Source organism: Bos indicus x Bos taurus, chromosome 12, assembly GCF_003369695.1.
Source record: "Bos indicus x Bos taurus breed Angus x Brahman F1 hybrid chromosome 12, Bos_hybrid_MaternalHap_v2.0, whole genome shotgun sequence".
Taxonomy (NCBI): Eukaryota; Metazoa; Chordata; class Mammalia; order Artiodactyla; family Bovidae; genus Bos; species Bos indicus x Bos taurus.
Genome location: NC_040087.1, coordinates 25614921 through 25636411, shown reverse-complemented (window position 1 = coordinate 25636411; position 21491 = coordinate 25614921). Strand labels below are relative to the sequence as shown.

The following is a 21491-nucleotide window of genomic DNA, read 5'->3' as shown; positions in this document are numbered from 1 at the left end:
CCCTGGTGGCTCAGATGGTGAAGCGTCTGACCACAACGCAGGAGACCCACGTTCAATCCCTGAGTCAGGAAGATCCCCTGGAGAAGGAAATGGAAATCCACTCTAGTACTCTTGCCCGGAAAATTCCATGGACTGAGGAGCCTGGTGGGCTACAGTCCATGGCGTCGCAAAAGAGTTGGATGTGACTGAGCAACTTCGCTTTCACTTATCAAACGCTAGGGAATATACCCTAAACTAAGCCCCAAGGAGACTGCTTTAGAAGCAAACAGACAAAAATGATCAAACTCAAAGGCAGGTATACTGCCAGAAAATCGACTTCATGTATCACTTATGCCACTTCTTGGGCAAGCCCACCAAAGAGATCACATTGCAAAGATTTAGAACAAAAGGAATATTTCCATAAAGCTAGCAGAAAAGACCATGATTCTGGGAATGGTTGAAGGCAGGAGAAGGGGATAACAGAGGATGAGATGGTTGGATGGCATCACCGACTTGATGGACATGAGTTTGAGCAAGCTCCGGGAGCTGGTGATGGACAGGGAAGCCTGGCGTGCTGCAGTCCATGGGGTCGCAAAGAGTCGGATGTGACTGCACTGAACTGAGCAGAGCCTAATGAACACCCTTTTAGTTTACATGCATGTCTCATTTGCTGAGCACTTTCCAAGTCCCAGGGACTATACTTTGTGTTCAAGTTTATAGGCATTAGTTTTTAGCTTATAAACAGCAGGCACTTATTTCTGGCAGTTCTGGAGGATAGAAAGTCCAGGATCACTAGCAGATTTGGTGTCTGCTGATGGCCCAACTCCAGGTTCATAGATGGTCATCCTGTCCATGTGTCCTCACGTGGCAGAGGGGCACTCAGCCCTTAATTCTTAAAACCATGTGGATTCTTAATGGATTTCTTTTTTTAATTTTTTTCTTTCTTTCTTTCTTTTTTGCCATACATGTGGCATGAGGGATATTAAGTTCCTCCACCAGTGACCAAATGGTTGCCCCTTGAAGCAGCAGCATGGAGCCTTAACCACCAGATGGACAAGGAAGTTCCTTAATGGAGTTCTTATCCCATATTACAGATAGGAAGTTTTTGGTTTAGATAAGTTACTTATCTTGCCCAAGACCATAGCCCACTCTCTTAATTTCTATTTGGTGTCATCTATCAAAGTGGTCCACATTAGTCAAAAGAGCAATACCCTTACCCCATGCATAATGATAGAAAAATACTGACAAAGAATTTGTCCGTTTTCTAGACTCCATACTGATTGCCATTGTTTGGTTAATGTATTGCTATTTTCTATTCAGACGGTCATTATAATCAATAAATTTTGAGTATAGTTAGATTCTTTACTTACTAAGAATATATCTTGTTGCATATATAGAGTTAATGATTTTAAATGGTTACCATTTGTTATAGTACTTAGTATTTTTTTCCAGAAGGCAATTTTATCTACTTCTTATTCCCCAGTTGTAAAAGCATTTTTGTGTAGCCCAAATATGTACCAACTATACTCATTCAAATGTCTAAATGTTTTTAGGATATTTTTAACAGCCCTATTGATTTACTATTTACCATTTTGCTTCTTCTTATGATTGAATTTATTTATTTATTTTTTGAATTTCATCTGTCTTTATCCATTATTTTTTTGAGGGATAGAAATCCAATAACTCAAGTCATTTGGTTTAGACCCCACTCTAGTTCAAGTATTGTTAAATGCTAAGGACATAACAGTATGTATAACATAGTTCCTGCTCTCAGCGAGTTTATAGTAGAAAAGAGAGAGCAGTAAACAGGAAAAACTAGTCCTTCCCATGAACTTGCTAATAGTAATCTGATTTTCTAAATTCATTTCGTATGCCTGTATTTTTATTCACAACTTCATACTCTAAGAATGACATGATAACCTTCTCCCATGAGTCCCATTATTTATCCTTATCACAATTTGTTAGGTCTTGGTTTTTGAGTGTTTTTGGTGCTCAGGATTATTTCCGTATCAGCAGTTTTCTTCTTAAATTTTCTAGGTTTAAAATGTCAACAAATAAATTTACAACTTTATTCTATACTTTGCTTTTAGCAGACTAAGCATACTGCTGGTAATAGTTTTAGTCAGATTAGCAAGAATATGATTACAATAGTAATACAGTTAAAGTTGGACTAAGCACATAATTATAATAGTGGCAAATAAAAATTGGGTCAATATAGTTTATTAATTGATAATTCAGAAAATATTTTAGCATGTTGCTATGACAAATCCAGGATCAAGGCTAAAATTTATAGCATAAATAATTGTGTAAGTGAGAGTATCTGGCCTGGAAAATTTTTGAATAGTGGTGCTGGAATGGCTTAAAATCTGGAAGCCCTTTTAGTAGCCCTGTGAAAATCATATTGCCAGTTAATTGAAAAGTGTACTAAGATATAGTATTTAAGTATGAAATATATATTCCCCTGACCATTGCAATTAGGATTATATAGTTCTTATGGAATCCTTAGGATCTATTATCTCAAGTATATATAACTAGGAAAGCTCCAAAAATGTTAATATGTGACCAGGCTGCTACAAAATATTAAGTTAACATTTTAAGCATTGAGTTAGACATAATTATTTTTTAAATTCTTAATTCAAATTTTAATTTGACACACCGAGTTTATTCCCATTCTTCCTTCGTCCTTCATTTTCTTCAACCCTTATATATTGGGTTTCTCTGGTGGCTCAGTGGTAAGAAATCCACCTGCCAGTGCAGGAGACACAGGTTCAGTCCTTGGGTTGGGAAGATCCCCTGGAGAAGGAAATGGAAACACACTCCAGTATTCTTGCCTGGGAAATCCCATGAACAGAACTTGGCTGACTACAGTCCATGGGGTCACAAAAAGTTGGACATGACTTAGCAACTAAAGAGCAAAATATGTCTTAGCTCTTGCCATGGTTATTAAGATCTCATGTGAATGTAAACATGATAATAAAACATGGGAGATAAAAATAGTCTTAGGTCCGCAGCTCCCACCGTGGAGCCCTCAGATATCACAGTGAAATCTCAGGCCTACTGCAGGGCGTTTTACGTTTTTTTAGGGAAATACAGCTGCTGCTGCTGCTGCTGCGACCCCATAGATGGCAGCCCACCAGGCTCCCCCGTCCCTGGGATTCTCCAGGCAAGAACACTGGAGTGGGTTGCCATTTCCTTCTCCAATGCATGAAAGTGAAAAGTGAAAGTGAAGTCGCTGAGTCTTGTCCGACTCAGTGACCCCATGGACTGCAGCCTACCAGGCTCCTCCATTGATGGGATTTTCCAGGCAAGAGTGCTGGAGTGGGGTGCCATTGCCTTCTCCAAAGGAAATACAGCAGCATCTATCAAATGCTGCACGAACTCAGCTCAACTTAGTTTTAATCTTCAACATTTGATGGCACTGCATTCTTGTATTCTTTTTGATGACATCTTAGCTTTGTGAAACTAATTTTCAGGGGTTGCTATGGTTTAAAAAAAGAACAGCCACTCCATGAAAATTCATGTGGGACAGAAAATGAAAATGGTAGTGTCAGGTATGATTCCCAGGTTTAAGAAGCTGTACAGTGCCCAACAGGTGTGCACTGCACCCCTTTAGTAAGTAATTGTGGTTATTTAAGAAGGAAATAAAATACTATTTTTCTTTCAGTTTTTGAATATTGTATTCTCAAACAGCTACTAAGTTGTTATGGCTCAAGTGTTAAGTTATTTAGACCTAACTACTCAATAAGGAGAACTGTTAGATGTTTCTCTTGGGCTAGGGGCACCAGGAAAAAATTCCTGAGACACTAAAAGTGGCATAAATTCAAAACGTTTGCGAACTTCTTTGTTAAGTGGTGATTGTTTTAGAAACTCAGCCTTATCATGCTTTCACAAAATCAGTCAGCTTTTAGAGAAACACATCCCTTCAAAGGTTCATAATTTACACAAATTCTCCTGACTTACTCTCTTAAGATATTCCTATGTTCCTTCTTCTAGTCCTATATTTTCAAAGATATTCCTTTATTTTCAAAGTTCTCAGTTGTTTGCTTTTGACCTTCTAGAGGATTATGTGTCATGTGGTTAGAGGCTGTGCTCATGTGCACACTCTGTGGGGAGACAGGCTTAAAAAGTTCAGTGGGGTCATTATTATATAAGGTTTGAGTCAAATGCTTATAAGCTGCTACCTGACCATCTACCTAGCATCTTAGCATGGGGTAAGTTTGCTGTGTTGTTTAAAAGCTACTTTGACTTATTTTGAGTACAGTTTCGCCTTTTTTGTTCTTGTTGACTTGTAAAATATCCACTTGGAGCAATGTTATACAAATCGTGCTTTCATATTGATTTATTCTAAATAAATATGTGTATCTTCTCTGTAATAGATTTTTTCAAATATTGCTAGTTCTATAACTAAAATGTTTTTTGTAATTTATCTAAGAAGGATACACCATATATCAAATTATATAAAATCCATATATTAGTTATTATTTGAGTTATAAAGGTTATGAGTTTAAAGAAATTGTTATAATTTGCTTAATTGCTAGGAGGATATCACTGGCCACTCCTCGACAGCTTTATAAATCTTCCAACATGACTCAGCGCTGGCAAAGAAGGGAAATTTCAAACTTTGAATATTTGATGTTTCTTAATACTATAGCAGGTAAGACATCTCATTCTTTAATCTCATAATATGTTTATGTTCATCAAAATCCTCGATAATGTGACTTGATGGAATACATTGTTCTCCTTGGGATTCAAAAACAGCATCAGAATAAATATTGAAGCACTCACATTAGATTGCTATCAGAAACTATACCAGCTAGCACTAAGGTTTAGTTGCATTTTATTGTTGAAGGGGCTTTTCCTTACTCTCCTTCAGCCATTTCCTTTGCTGACAGCTTTGTCTGAAGGTTTATTAGAGTCAACAAACCATTGCCAGAGAGTGTCTGGAAATAATAATGGGAAAATGTAATTTCACTACTTTGTCATTCTCATCAGTAGCAGCTAGACAGGAGAATAACAACGGGATTCTGCCTAGTACAGATGTCACCTGGATTGTGGCGTGATTGGGTTACAACATGTTTTTTTCCTTAAAAATCTTCAAATGAAAATATAAAATCAGATTGCATTTCTGAATGACGAGTAACTGCCATCAACTTTAACAATACCATGCTTGTAAATTAACAGAGGGTAGTGGTTTTATTTTTCTGCTAAATCAGTGGTCATCAGTGGCTGAGTATGTCTATGAGATTTAAGTACCTGTTTCTTTTTTTCTTAAGTTAGGCTCCAAAGCCCTTATTCACATTGAATTACAAAGAGTTTGCTTCTGTAAATCAGGCTCTACAAAAACTTTTTTTTTTACAATAAGATAAATTTATATAACTATGCAGTTGCCTGGAAAATCCCATGGATGGAGGAGCCTGGTAGGCTGCAGTCCATGGGCTCGCTAAGAGTCGGACAAGACTCTGCGACTTCACTTTCACTTTACACTTTCATGCATTGGAGAAGGAAATGGCAACCCACTCCAGTGTTCTTGCCTGGAGAATCCCAGGGACGGGGGAGCCTGGTGGGCTGCCGTCTATTGGGTCGTACAGAGTCGGACACGACTGAAGCGACTTAGCAGCAGCAGCATATGTGTATGATTATTCTTTTTTTGTGAATGAATGCTCAGAACTGTGGATTTAGAGCCCTGTTCTCTGAATCACTGCTTAAAAGGATAACTGTGTAGTATAGCTCTTTTATAATCTATTATATGTGTATGAATATGAGTGCTATAGGTTTATATTAAATATGGATGATATAGATATGTATTAAATAGACAAAATAACTCAATTTGTTGACATAAAGGGATAAATAGTTGTTTAAAATGGTTTTGCATTTTAATCATTTACTACATATTATAGTATTAATGCCTTTGTTAAATAGGATGCTAGAGGTACAACCAAAGAACTGTTTTATTACATATATTAATTTTTATTGTATACTTTATACATACATCACCATTATATAGACATATCTTCATGACATATTTATATATATTCACATAATAGTCTATACAATGTATATATCTTTTAAAAAACCTATTTACTTACTCAAAAATAAAGGAAATATGTTATACTATTTAATTAATACATATTATATACATAGAGAGAGTAGAATGAGCTTAAACATCTAAAATGTAAAAAACCTAATTTCATTAGTATATTTAGGTAAGCAGCATGATGTAACATAAGTATCATTGCCAAAGTAAAAAAGGATAGAATATCAAATCTGCCAACTTCTGTCTTAGACCATAGGTGAAATTTCAAGTTTTAACTTTATCTTGGACTTTAAATCTTTTAGTAGCCATGTTTGATATTTCTTTGCATATGTTTTAAAACTGATATGTTTAGTCTTATATCATCTTGTCCTATACTATTGCTTGTAATATTTTCTTGCTTTCCCCGCTGTTCTTTTTTTCTTTGGCCATTTAAATAAATTTCTGCCTACTTTTTTTAGAGATTTATAACATAATCTTTTTGTTACTGCTTCTCCTAGAGAATTGATACTGATATGTTTACATTTTTTAAAAAATGTTTCTGAAATATATTTCTGTTGCCTTTGAACTAAAAAATGAATCAACATTTTAAATCAGTCCTATGCAAAATAAGAACTTTCACTCAATGTACTTCTTCTTCATTGCTTATCTTTTTCAATATAATTTACTACCAGAATCCATATTATTATGAAACACTTGTTTTTGGAGTCCATATATTTTTGCATATTAAGATGGGTTTTGACTTTTTATTAAAATCTTCTCATTAATACAGTATATTGTTTTCAACTACATGGATCTTTGGGGCTTCCCTGGTAGCTCAAAAGAATCCTCCTGCAATGCAGGAAACCCAGGTTTGATCCCTGAGTCAGAAAGATCCCCTAGAGAAGGAAATGGCAATCCACTCCAGTACTCTTGCCAGGAGAATTCCATGGACAGAGGACCCTGTTGGGCTACAGTCCATGGTGTCACAGAGTTGGACACAACTCAGCAACTTTCACTTTTCACATGGATCTTTACCTGGATTTTTCAGGATAAAGTTCTCTTTTATTTCCTTCTGTGGTATTCTTCCATATTCCCTGTGTTAGGTTTCTCTATTATCTATCCTTCAAAGATCTGTCAAGACTCATGGTCTATCATATGTCATGGATAAGCGTATGACTTTTCCCCCTAGATTCTGGTACCTTTTTGGAGCTTTTGGAATTAAAACTGAAAGACGTGGTGGTATGCCTCACTCCTAGTTCAGTTTCCAGTGGAGCTGGCATTTTTCCTAAAAGGTTTTGCTGTTCTAAAATGGAATTCTCTCTGCCTGTCCTGGATGGAGTGTTATCTAGTTGGCTGTGTTAAAGGACACGTCTAGTCTCCGTCCCTTCTCACTGCCTCTTACTTATGTCAGCTACATTTCCCAAAGTGTGGTCCACAGTTCCAGCTGTCACCACTACCTGCCTCATGCCTGTTGCTTTCTGGCAGTTGCTCTGTCTAACTCTAGAAAAATTGCAGACTTGATAGAGATAACATCATGATCTGGTCTAAAAGCTTCCCTGACCAGTATGAAGTGAAAGTATTAGTCACTCAGTGGTCTCCAACTCTTTGTGACCCCATGGACTCTAGACCGCCAGGCACCTCTGTCTGTGGAATTTCCCAGACAAGAATACTGGGGTGGGTTGCCATTCCCTTCTCCAAGGAATCTTCCCAACCCAAGGATCAAACTCAGGCCTCCTGAACTGCAGGCAGACTCTTCACTGTCTGAGCCACCAGGCAAGCCCACCCTGAGCAGTATAGACAGAGCTTTTCTTTCTGGTTGGGACAATCTTTGGGTTTCTGAGCCAGGACACACAGATAGTAAGGGGAATTTGAGTGTCTTCCTAACTTCTTTTGAATAATTGTGGTCTGTTTTATTTGGTGACATAAAAAATGTATACACCACAGGCGTCTTTTAAAAGAATGTATTGAGTATTTTCCTTAATATGATTATAAGTAAATATGAAAGTCTGTCTATTGTAGACAATAGAGTAAAAAGAAGTATAAAGCAGGTGAAGAGTCTCCCTGCAATATGGGAGACCTGGGTTCGATCCCTGGGTTGGGAAGATCCCTGGAGAAGGAAATGGCTACCCACTCCAGTATTTTTGCCTGGAGGATCCCCAGGGCAGAGGACCCTGGTGGGCTACAGTCTATGGGGTCATGACAAGTTGGACACGACTGAGCAACTTCACATTTACGTTTAGGAATCAGAGCATTGCCACTACTCGGGTGAATGAAATATACATAAGGGAGCATTTTAAGACAGCTGATGGTTAAGTGTTGAATAAGTGCTATAAATAGTGAATGGTGTAAGAGCTAAGCAAACCAGATGAATTTTAAGAATGTGTTTGGGGAGGAAAAAAAAAAAAGAACAGAGCTTTACAAATTTCTGCCAGTTGAATACGTGTTCTGTGTTCAGTAGACGTGAGTATCACAGCTTGGCTACTACTGGAGCTGTTGGTTAACAGCCAGACTATAAACAGTCTGAATCTAGGAGTCAGTATAGTTTTGTAGTAGAAGGCAATGCAATATGAAATTTTAAGAAAATTAAACTGATAGCTGTATTTCACATGAATCAGAAATCAGATTCCTTAAAGTTAGGAAGAGCTATTGGGAGAGCCTTTAGAACTCTAGATATGAAATCGACTTGTTCATCATTCTGAACACTTCTACTATGTGGCATGTACTGTGTTTGGCACTAACACTTCAGAGGAGAGCACTGCATGGTTTCTGCCTTTGAAGGGGTCATGGTATACTCAGGAAAACAGATATGTATACCAGCAATTCCAGCAAAAAGTCATAATTATTATAATGAGAAAATATACAAAGTTATTGGGCTTCCCTGGTAGCTCAGCTGGTAAAGAATCCACCTGCAATGCAGGAGACCCCGGTTTGATTCCTGGGTCAGGAAGATCTGCTGGATAAGGGATAGGCTGTCCACTCCAGCATTCTCAGGCTTCCCTCATGGCTCAACTGGTAAAGAATCCGCCTGCATTGTGGGGGACCTGGGTTCAATCCCTGGATTGGGAAGATACCCTGGAGAAGGGAACGGCTACCCACTCCAGTATTCTGGTTGCAAAGTCGGATGCAACTTTCACTTTCATTTGAAGTCTTAAATCCAGGAGGCAATATACTTACAGGAAAAGTTTCTTGTAGTCTTTTCATAGGCTTCTCTCATAGGCAACATTTAAGTTGAAAATTGAAAGAGGAATAAGCATTCACTAGAAAGTAAAGCAGAAGTCATTCCAAGAAAAAAGAAAATGTGGGCTCAAAAATTGGATTACAGCTGTAGTAACAAGTATGGCAGGGAAAAAAAGTAAATAATTTAATGCACAGTGTCATTATACAGAAGGTAGAAGTCACTGTAATATACTCTAGTTTAGTGGTTTACAAAGTAGGTCCCCCACCCAGCAGTATTTGTATCACCTGGGGACTTAGAGACACAATTTTTCAGATCCCTTCTCAAACCAACCGAGTCAGAAACTTGAAGTGAGGCCCAGCCCTCTGCATTGCAGGGAGCCTTCTAGGTGGTTCTTATGCTTAAAGTTTAACCATGATTGGTCTAACCATTTAAGATCTAATTATCAAAACAAGATTTACGTATGAACACATGTAGAACATACAAGAAAGCATGCAGTCAAGTGTTGTTAACTGTAATAAAAATTTAGAGAAGTGAGAGATTAGTATGACCTAGTCTAATCAAGGGAAGCCTCATAGAAAAAGATGGGCTTTAAATGTATTCTAAGGATTTTGTCATACGTAGATGATTATGTGGATAAAATGAACCTTCATATAAGAGTAGAATGACAACCTGTAAAAGTTATAAAATACATACAGAGGTACTCACCCTGCATGTATTCCTGCAAATTCTTCCTTTGCTATAGTCTTGAAGTTCTAAGTAGAGGAGCCAGTTTATATTGAGCACCAGCATTAGTTAAGCTGAAGAACTGATGCTTTTGAACTGTGGTGTTGGAGAAGACTCTCAATAGTCCTTTGGACTGCAAGGAGATCAAACCTAAAGGATCAAATCCTAAAGGAAATCAGTCCTGAATATTCATTGAAAGGACTGATGCTGAAGCTGAAACTCCAATACTTTGGCCACCTGATGCGAAGAACTGACTTCTTAGAAAAGGCCCTGATGCTAGGAAAGATTGAAGGCAAGAGAAGGGGATGACAGAGGATGAGATGGTTGGATGGCATCACCGATTCAATGGACATAAGTTTGAGCAAGCTGCAGGATTTGGTGATTGACAGGGAAGCCTGGCATGCTGCAGTCCATGGGGTCACAAAGAGTTGGATGCGACTGAACTGAACTGACCCAGCATTAAAGAGTTGGGTGATGCTTTTATAAAGAAACTTCACCAAAGCCACTATTGAGTACTTGATTAGGAAGCAGCTAGAATTGCCTATTTTCCTGAATTGTGGAGAATATCATATATATCCATTCATCTCTTCTTAATGGAACACTTTTCAAAGTTCTTTAAAGGCAGGACTCTAAAGGATCCTAGAATAAAGGGAACTATAAAGATGTTAAACTTTACCAGGACCACTTTGACTAACACAGTTCTACTGAATAATCATGTTGTTTCATTGCACAGTTTTAGGGATATAGTTATTGTTCAGTAAATACTTAAGTCAATTGATTGAAACTTTAGATTTATCAGTGTTCTTATTGACACATTATATTTAATTTGCTGGGTAACCCAAAGGCAACAAATGGTTGGCTTATATTTTATCATAGTCTTCTTTAAACATTTCTTTAATTACTCTTAATATCAAGATTTAGGAAAAATATTTTTATTATTTCTTTGTTTAGTCTTATTATTTCTTTTTTAAACACTTCTTTAATATTAATAGCAGCATTCAGAAAAAATGGTAAAAGTTAATGTTTATTGAGACATTTATAATGTTGCAAACACTGAGTGTTTCCTTCTAAGTGTTTTCCATTAAGTGTTTTCTTTAGTGTTTCCACTAAGTGGTCCTAAGTGTTTTAGGTGTATTTACTCATTTAATCCTAACAATAGCCCTGGTCCTTAACCCCATTTCACCACTGAGGAGATGAGGTACAGAGAAGTAAATAACTTGCCCACATCACAGAAGTAATAAGTGAAGTCGAGATTCTAATGTCGGTGGTTTAGCTGTAGAGCATCACTCAACTTCTGTACCACACTGTCTCAGGATATTAATGGTGCTGTTCAATTTTTACCTCATCAGCCTTCATCCATAGCTGCTTTTAAGACTGAAAAAAAATGAATGATTCTTAGACAATCATTTTTAATTTGTATTTCACCAAAAGAACTTCTGATGTTTATTTACCATCATGACTTTTGTCCATAGGGATATGCTAGCACTAGATCTGGGCCTTGAATTATTATCTCTAATGTAGATCCTGGTACATGTTCATTTGGGTCTCAGATCCAGAGAAACAAACTCTGAGACAGAAATGTGCTTGCAGGAAGTTTATTGGAGAGTGTCCTTGGGATCAGTGTCTGTAGGGGAGTGAAGAAAGTAGAACAGAGCAGGAGAACTTGAGCCCCAGAGTAACTGCAGGAAAGGCCTCACCAGGTCCCACAGGAAACCGGGAGCTGGGATACCTTTCAGAGATGTCTTGCCCTGAGGCAAGGTGGCCAGGCCTTTGTTTCCTACAGTTAGCAGTCAGTGGATGGAGACTCCTAGGAAAGACTTAGAACCTTAGGTGAGAGGGCTTTCTTCTGATGATTACAACTCCCGGAGAATGCCGCCAGCCACGACGCGAGCCACACAGTCACCAACCCCACATCCAGGATGGAGTGGTTCTCAGAATCATCTGGAGGGCTTGCTGAAACACAGGTTCTGATTCAGTAGGTTTAGGGTGGGGCTTAAAAGTTTCTATTTCTAATAAGTCCCCAGGTGATCCCGATGCCACTGCTCCAGTGTCCACATTTGGAGAACCACCATGTTACACCTATATTCTTAAAAGAAATACTTTACAATAATTGCCTTAATCTCCTATAGCATTCACACCTTCTGTGGCACTGTCTGTGCTACGCATGTTGGCACTTAAGGTAGTGTGCCCTTAACATTTTATGTCTGTATCACTTCTTTCCAATAAGATTATGAAGTCAAAGTTTTGCTCTATAAACTCTCATCAAATTGAGCTAATTTAATATTCATACTCTGTGTTGGCATGATTTTATAATCTATTATGTGAATGCACTAGAATCGCTGGATAAGGGATTCTTTAAATTTCCTGGATTAAACAAAAGAGTTACAGAATAGAAACCGATTGAGAAGATGAAACAACCCTTTCTGGCTTCAAGTTTTTTAAAATATAGGGTAATGTGACTTAATAAATCCACATGTTCTGTAAAAAATATTCTAGTAATTCTCTTGCAATCTCAGATTTACCGTTTTTCTCCATAACTTTAACATGAAATGTGAATTACATTTTATGACTCATTTCTTGCTGTCCGTTTCTTGAGGTCTCTCATACTTGGACAATTTGTCTTTTCTCCATTATAGATTCTTTTAAAAATAAGACTAAAGCAGACAGCAGCAGTGTCCTAGTATTAATACAGTATGTAGATTTTTAGATCCTCATGTGACATATGTGTATATATATATACAATTGCATATAAATAGTTTATATATGTGCATTTTGTAAAAATACTTCACATAGTAAAAGAAGCTTATCAAATATTCAGAAAACATACTGTTTTGAAAAGTCACCTAAAGGCCCATAAATGCTTTCATGGCCTTTATTTTGTTATGTTTATAAATTTAACAAATATACTATAGAAACATGGAAATATACAAAATTATAATTTAAAAATTTCATCAGTCCTAAGTTTAGCCATAAATATCATATTTAAGATTTTGGTGATTTTTCTGTGTGTGGTAATCTTTAGGATTCTGCTACACCTAAAGGTTTACATTCTACTTTTCCCATCTCATTAAATAGTATTTGAAAGCATAATCTTTAAAACTACATGAAAGTCTCACATAGAACTGTTGTAAAATTTATTTAACTATTTTAAAACAACAGGTTTTTTTAATTTTTAAAGAAATTTAAAGAAATTAATTTTTAAAGAACAAAGCTCGTGGAGGTGATGGAATACCAGTTGAGCTATTTCAAATCCTGAAAGATGATGCTGTGAAAGTGCTGCACTCAATATGCCAGCAAATTTGGACAACTCAGCAGTGGCCACAGGACTGGAAAAGGTCAGTTTTCATTCCAGTCCCAAAGAAAGGCAATGCCAAAGAATGTTCAAACTACCACACAATTGGACTCATCTCACACGCTAGTAAAGTAATGCTCAAAATTCTCCAAGCCAGGCTTCAGCAATATGTGAACCGTGAACTTCCAGTTCAAGCTGGTTTTAGAAAAGGCAGAGGAACCAGAGATCAAATTGCCAACATCTGCTGGATCATGGAAAAAGCAAGAGAGTTCCAGAAAAACATCTCTTTCTGCTTTATTGACTATGCCAAAGCCTTTGACTGTGTGGATCACAATAAACTGTGGAAAATTCTGAAAGAGATGGGAATACCAGACCACCTGACCTGCCTCTTGAGAAACCTGTATGCAGGTCAGGAAGCAACAGTTAGAACTGGACATGGAACAACAGACTGGTTCCAAATAGGAAAAGGAGTATGTCAAGGCTGTATATTGTCACCCTGCTTATTTAACTTCTATGCCAAGTACATCTTGAGAAATGCTGGGCTGGAGGAAGCACAAGCTGGAATCAAGACTGCTGGGAGAAATGTCAATAACCTTAGATATGCAGATGACACCACCCTTATGGCAGAAAGTGAAGAAGAACTAAAGAGCCTCGTGATGAAAGTGAAAGAGGAGAGTGAAAAAGTTGGCTTAAAGCTCAGCATTCAGAAAACTACGATCATGGCATCCAGTCCCATCACTTCATGGCAAATAGATGGGGAAACTGTGGAAACAGTATCAGACTTTATTTTTCTGGGCTCCAAAATCACTGCAGATGGTGATTGCAGCCATGAAATTAAAAGACACTTACTCCTTGGAAGGAAAGTTATGACCAACCTAGACACCGTATTAAAAAGCAGAGACATTACTTTGCCAACAAAGGTCCGTCTAGTCAAGGCTATAGTTTTTCCAGTGCTCATATATGGATGTGAGAGTTGGACTATAAAGAAAGCTGATCACTGAAGAATTGATGCTTTTGAACTGTGGTGTTGGGGAAGATTCCTGAGAGTCCCTTGGACTGCAAGGAGATCCAACCAGTCTATCCTAAAGGAGATCAGTCCTGGGTGTTCATTGGAAGGACTGATGTTGAAGCTGAAATTCCAATCCTTTGGCCACATGATGCAAAGAGCTGACTCATTTGAAAAAACCCTGATGCTGGGAAAGATTGAGGACAGGAGGAGAAGGGGACGACAGAGGATGAGATGGTTGGATGGCATCGCCGACTCGATGGACATGGGTTTGGGTGGACTCTCAGGAGTTGGTGATGGACAGGGAGGCCTGGTGTACTGCGGTTCGTGGGGTCACAATGAGTCAAATACGACTGAGCAACTGAACTGAACTGAACTGGAAGAACATTAAGTTTTGAAAGATTTTCAATGATGCTTAGAGTTTGACTAAAAATGTGAGCTCAACCTCTAACTTCCAGAGTTGACCTAATTTCTGTTTATTATGCTTCAAAAGATACAGCCTATGCCTCATTTTGTACTTTATCAGATAAGACTATGAACAAGGTGTTAAAATCTGGCATTAAAAAAAAAATAGAGTAACTGCTAACATAGCTTCATGTAAGTGATCCAGTTAGGTTTGGAAGGTTTCTTAAAAAGCTTTCTGAGTTGTTTTTTATATGATCAGCTAATGAATTCAGCACAACTTCCTCAACCCCAACCTTTTTCTCCTGTTTAGCATTTTCCACTTTTTTCCTCTGTGATGTACAAGCCCTCCCTGGTTAATTATGTATATATTTAGCCACTGCATGTGTTGGGCTTATTATTGTCATCTAATTAGATGTAACTTGAACTGCTTGCTTCTAGAAAAATCATTAAAAATCCTTTCCTAATGACCTAGAGATGACAAAATGTCTGTAAAGTGTGAAGAAGCAGACAAGCACAGGAACATCGCTCTTAAAGAGTGTTAATCCAGATGCTACAATCATCTAATTAAACAATATTTTGCTGTCATTAACATTTTCACCAAGGAATTGCAGTTATAATTTCTTTGTCAGCTGTCTCTAGATCACTTTACCTTCAAAACTAAAGTGCCATATAAAAACATTAAATTGGATGGTTTAATTAAAAGTTTTTTTTTTTTTTAATGAAGAAACATATCTAGTGTTTTTGAGATCTCATTTACTGTGTTCACTTTTATTGTTTGAGTAGATTAGTATTATAAGTTTATGATATTTAATATTCGTCTTCCAAGATAAGTCTTTATAAGCATAGTTAGTAAAAAAAAAAAAAAAAAAAAAGCTCTTCACTTATTACTACTGGGAAAAGAAAGGAACCCTACCAATTACAGCACAAGGTTATTTACTAAATTTCAATTATCCAAAAAAATTCATAAATACCTATATTTACCAGAACCTAACAGGTATTACTTTGAAAATATTTCACTTTTTTGGTTAATTTTGTAAACAGCAGTTGTTGTTTTTTCATTTCACAAAGGTGTTTAATAAAATAGCTAATTTGTGGCTAAAACTTATAAATGGAAAATACCAGAGTACCAACTTCATCCATAAGGGTTTTAAATACATCATGAGTTTTTAATTAAAATCAAGAATATATATTTGCTGTCCATGTTGTAAAGCCTTTATGTGGAGATTTTTATATAAAAAGATTTTAATGTAACTGTCAGAACAGCTATTTGTATTGTTTATTGTATTTATTAGATTTTAAATGGCTTTAGTAATTTAAAACTTACCAAAGTTTTCTAAGCATTTATTTTTAAAGAATCTTCCAAAGATTATTAAAAGTGAATTACAAAAAATGCAGGACAGGTTAAGTATGGTGAGCTGTGATTGTTGGCAGCCATCAATTTGTATGTGTGTGGTAAAGAGTATACTTTCTTTTTAAAATTTTTTTCCTAAAAATAGCATTATGTCTTTTATTAGAAAATCATTTCTAGAAAAAGCCAGTGTCTTCAAGTATGGTCTCTATTTTTATGCTGTTTGTGCTTAAACAATACATTTAAGTACTGAGTTAATGTAAATTGGCATTTTATTTATTTTATTTTGACAGTTTTTCCTTGTTATGAAATGTCATCAGAAATTTTTAAAATATATATATAATTTTCAGCTGTTCATTTATTTATATAAGTAATATGTTACATAAATAACATCAAATTAATCTTGGAAAATACACTTACATTGGAAGACCTCACTTTCATTAAAATCTATAGATTTTTAAGGAGAATGGTAACTGAAAGAATGGCAGAGCTCTAAATATGGCAGGGAACTACTTAGAACCCTAGAGATAGCTCTGCCCAGCCAGGCTAGATTCCCTGTGTATGTACAAGCGTAGAAAACACACCTGAGAGTCATCAGGGGTCCTAGATTAATAGGAACATGAACTCTCAGTAATAATATTAAATCTTAGAATTTCACATTGTGTATCTTACAGTGACTGCTTTAGAAGAATGTCTCCATATTCTGCTAAAGAAAAACTTTAATTAAAAGGTTCCAAATTCTTGTTTACTCTCATCACTATTTGCAAATGTAAAGTAAGCACATTCATTGGCTGCCAATATGCCCTTCTGGTGGTTTAACACGCATGCTCACGAGGCCATTCTCTCTCTTGTGTACTTCTGTGCCTTTACACAGTCCTCATCCTCCAACAGGACTGTCCTGCAGTTTCCATTCTTTATTTGGCTTATGTTTGTTCATATTTTAAAATCTGGCTCAATTTATCCCATTTTTATCACGTATGTATTCATTCTTTCAACAGCTATCCATCAGACAAACAGAATATTCAACAAAAAGAGTTTTGCTTTTTATTTTTAAAGCTCAGACCCTACATTTTGGAGTTTACAGGACTAGTGGAGAAGCAGGCAAATATTAGCTGTAACACATCTGCGACAGTGCTATGGCAGAGAACAAAGAGGAAATCCTGTTACTCTCACCTCATTTCAGGAAATGTAAAGTGGGAGTGACATTCTGCTTCCTTTCAATTGCCTTCATATATGATAAGCACCTACATTAATTTATGCATTTAAAACAATAGGTATTTTTGTTGTAAAATGCAGAGATTCGCATCAGATCAGATCAGTCATGTCCGACTCTTTGCGACCCCATGAATCGCAGCACGCCAGGCCTCCCTGTCCATCACCAACTCCCGGAGTTCACTGAGACTCACGTCCATCGAATCAGTGATGCCATCCAGCCATCTCATCGTCTGTCGTCCCCTTCTCCTCCTGCCCCCAATCCCTCCCAGCATCAGGGTCTTTTCCAATGAATCAGCTCTTCGCATGAGGTGGCCAAAGTACTTGAGTTTCAGCTTTAGCATCAGTCCTTCCAAAGAAATCCCAGGGCTGATCTCCTTCAGAATGGACTGGTTGGATCTCCTTGCAGTCCAAGGGACTCTCAAGAGTCTTCTCCAACACCACAGTTCAAAAGCATCAATTCTTCAGTGCTCACATAAGAACAGATAAAACAATCACCCAATAAAATGTTTACTCAGTGAATTAATTAATTTGATTTCATGCTTATAATTGTTAACAGATTTAGTTCTTCCTCAGATTATGTGTTTTTTTTTTCTATTTCACAATCAATGAGCAATTGCTACAAGAGTAGGTATCATTTAATGTCAGTTCTTGAAGATAGATAAGAAAATGTATGTATATCTGTGCTACTGTTATACTAATATGGTGTGTGCAACAAGGCGTACAAGGTGAAATCCATATCACTAATATCAGGGAAATAGCTATTTTTTATGGGCTTGAATGGAAATCTAGAAAGTCCTATGTTCTCATATCATATTTTTACAAGAAACAATCTTGTCCAACAAAAGTTGTCTTTGGACCCTGTTTCTTTAATCATGTTTCTCTTAATTTCATCTGATCATTTGTAATTTCAATATCAGTTTAATCAGGGTGAGCCTGTGCTGTGCTCTCCCTAAGTTTGCCACAGCCCCACAGGCTTCAGTATCCTACCCCCCAAAAATTATTATGTCTAAAACTAAAAAACAAACAAACAGGAAAAAATATTCAGCTAGCATTCAGGAGCTCCCCGCTAAACTGAAACAACATAATAGGAAAAGAAAATTTGTGAGCTTAAGGGAGTGAAAAAAAGCGTGCTTGACATTCGCCTCATTGCTTTTCCATACTGACTTCAGTGTACTTCCATTAACTTGAAAATTCTCTACTTTGATTGTCAAGAGAAGCACAATGTAGTATTCAGTGTGCTGGCAATAGAATTTTTAGATATATACTCTGTATAATAGAATACCATCACATGATCTGCAAGTGGGCAGGCCAGCTGGTGACCTCCCCCACGATCACTTTCAGGGAGCTTGGCCTACAAGGCTCTGCTTCCAACGTGACAGAAGCATCTTCATCACATACAGCTGGAAAGAGATGGAACATGGAGCATCAAGTGCCAAGTTGCAGTGAACCAAGCCTGGAGGTGCCGATACCAACTGTCTTCACATTCTGTTGACTAGAACTTAAGCCCCACAGCCATAGCTACTCATAAGGGAGCCTAAGAAACATGGTCTAGGCCAGGAAGAAGAGAGATTGATTATGACAGATAGCTAGCAATCACTTCAAGTTATCTTACAAAAAAGTAATTCTCATTACTTACTTCTATATTATTATTGAGTGAATTCACTTGAAACACGTTGTTGTAAGTGCTTTTGATTAAATACATAGTTCAATAAAGAAAAGAGTTACTTCTGCAATGCAATAGTTGCCTCATTGATTATAAAGATGGTCAACACTTTCCTAAGCAGTTAGTGTATACAGATTTCATGTCTCTCTTTCTTTACTAGGACGGACATACAATGATCTGAACCAATACCCCGTGTTTCCATGGGTATTAACAAACTATGAATCAGAAGAGCTGGATTTGACTCTTCCGGGAAACTTCAGGGATCTATCAAAGGTAACTTTTAAATACATAGAAGTCAATTTTCTTTGTAAGGCTATACTCTAAAAACATTTCTACCAGAGTATGTATGTTCAATTAGTGTTGTAAGAAAGGTAAAGCTGAATGTTTCCTCTTTTTGCACTCAGCATCTAAATTTCATCAACCCTTAACATAGGAGTTAAGCTATAAGAAGTTAAATTAGTACTAGTATAGACAAAATGAAATGGCTATTTGAGGAATAGCATATGTAAGGACAGGTTGTTCTGATATTCTAGGTTTTAAAGGTTCAGGCCAGAAACTTCAAATTAGTACAAAATATGACCAATAATTTATGCGATATATTTCTTAGATGATAGACATGTTATCTTAACCGTAGTACATACATACATTGGAGAGAAGCTTTATAAGGAAAAAGAAAGTAGGACACACTAATTTATCAAGGATCTGTTAAGATAAAAGAAGATTTGTCCCAAAAATAGCAAGAAAAAATACATAATGAATGATAAGAATAAAAAGCCAATTTTTGGTTCGTTCACCTCATTTGCTGAGACAAAACTTAATGTGGGATATGAAACTCTTTGAAATTCAGTGAAGAACTAGATACTCAGCCCCAAAAGCTTCTCTCTAGCCTCAGCTAAAGTCATAGCCAGGCCGTAAAGTTTAGATAGTTTAGCCATTTTAAGCCTCAGCTCATCCACTCTGGATTTTCTGTCTTCCTTGGTTGTCTAGTTTAGTATTCCACAACAGCATGAAAGGCATATGTGCATATGTGTATACTTTTGGTTTTGGCGGGGAGAAGGTTAAAGAGCTCATGAAAAAGTGTAGTATAAACCCTGCAAGGCAGGAAAGTGAGCAATATAACCAATTTAAGTTTAATCTCACAGACAGTTTTTAACTTAGCACACCTTCTCTTGCCTTTTTTTCTTGCCTTTGAAAATTAGATCCACATAAGTTGAAGTTCTCTATGTCCCTGCTTATAGTTGTGGGAGCTGAAGCCATTCTCTTTGCCTCAGTATCCCCATTCGTAATATGAGAATAAGTCCTACTTCATACAGTTGTGGAGGTCTAATGACATGTGCGTTTAAAGAATGTAACATAGCTCTTGGATCATAGAAGCACTTCATGAATATGAGCTGTTATTACATATGGAATGTTTCTTAGCCTGTGGCTGAAGCCTGTGTACTAATTTTTCCATGTTATCTGCCCTTCGCTCTCTAGTTCTTATATTTTATGGGACTTCCCATCAAACTTGCTAGCTCATTGCTGATTTTAGCTGTGCTGTTATAGGTACTTCAGGGACATAAGGGATCAGTTAGCCAGCATCTTATTGAGAGTCACATAGCTGGTAGAAAAGTGCTAGCAATTGAATTTCAATATGGCTGCAAAAGTAATAATTTTTCCATTGTGATTACACTGAACAAAAATCTTTAATCATTTACTGTGTACAAATAAGTATTCAGAGTCAGGCAGAATTCATAAGGCCTGCCCTTCAGAAGCAAATCTGATTATGGATTATCTGAATGATAAAATCATTTTTTGTAAAATTAAATAAGAATGAACTATATTATATAGGGAAGTACATGAGAAGCAGTAAATAGAGGTTAGGAACAAGAACTCTGTAGCTAGATTGCCTGGCAGATCCTAATTCTGCCACTTACTGGCTTTGAAGCTTTAGACAACTATTTCATTTCTCTTTTCCTCAGTTTCCTCACTTGTATAATGAGGACAGTAATAATAGGGTTGTTGTTGAATTGGTAAGTGTAAAAATACTGAGAGCACCTGGCATATCAGCATTAGCTAATACATTGTGTATAAATATAATGTAGTAAATCATTGATATATACTTTGAATTATCTTTCAAGTTTCAAATAAGGATGATAAATATACACTGTTACATCCTTATTGAAATTAGGATGTTTGAACGGTATGCATTTCTGACATGAATTTCTAAGATTGAGGTATAATCTTTAGATGTAAAACAAGACCAAACTAACTTATAAATGTGGAGGTGAAAACTGTTAAATTAGTTCTTTAACAAAATCTTATTAACATGTGTTTTACTTAACATTAATTCAAGTCACTATGTATTAGACACTATGTGTGTATACATGTACATGTGTGTATGTATATATATTTATACACACACAATGAAATGTATAGTGTAGATTCATATAGCATCTTACATGAGAATTCCTCTCATGTAGTTCCCTATATAATATAGTTCATCCTTATTTAATTTTACAGAAAATGATTTTATCATTCAGATAGTCATGTAGCATGTTACATAGTGTTATAACCTCATGAGTTAACTACTGCTATGGGTATTTCAGATTATTTTTAGCACAGGGAAGAAAGCCCTTTTTCTTTGAAATCAACTGGGATATTATGATGAAAGGAGGCTTACAGACCAA

At 36.6% G+C, this 21491-nt stretch overlaps 1 protein-coding gene across 11 annotated transcripts in view; it reads left to right on the top strand.

Moving 5' to 3' along the window:
• Positions 1-21491, top strand: part of NBEA (neurobeachin) — a 673417-nt gene that overhangs the window by 548042 nt on the left and 103884 nt on the right. For all 11 annotated transcript variants that reach the window (XM_027557433.1, XM_027557431.1, XM_027557423.1 and 8 more), the window contains 2 exons: positions 4518-4633; positions 18983-19095. In XM_027557433.1, the coding sequence (XP_027413234.1) occupies positions 4518-4633; positions 18983-19095 (229 nt within the window). The remainder of the gene's footprint in view (positions 1-4517; positions 4634-18982; positions 19096-21491) is intronic.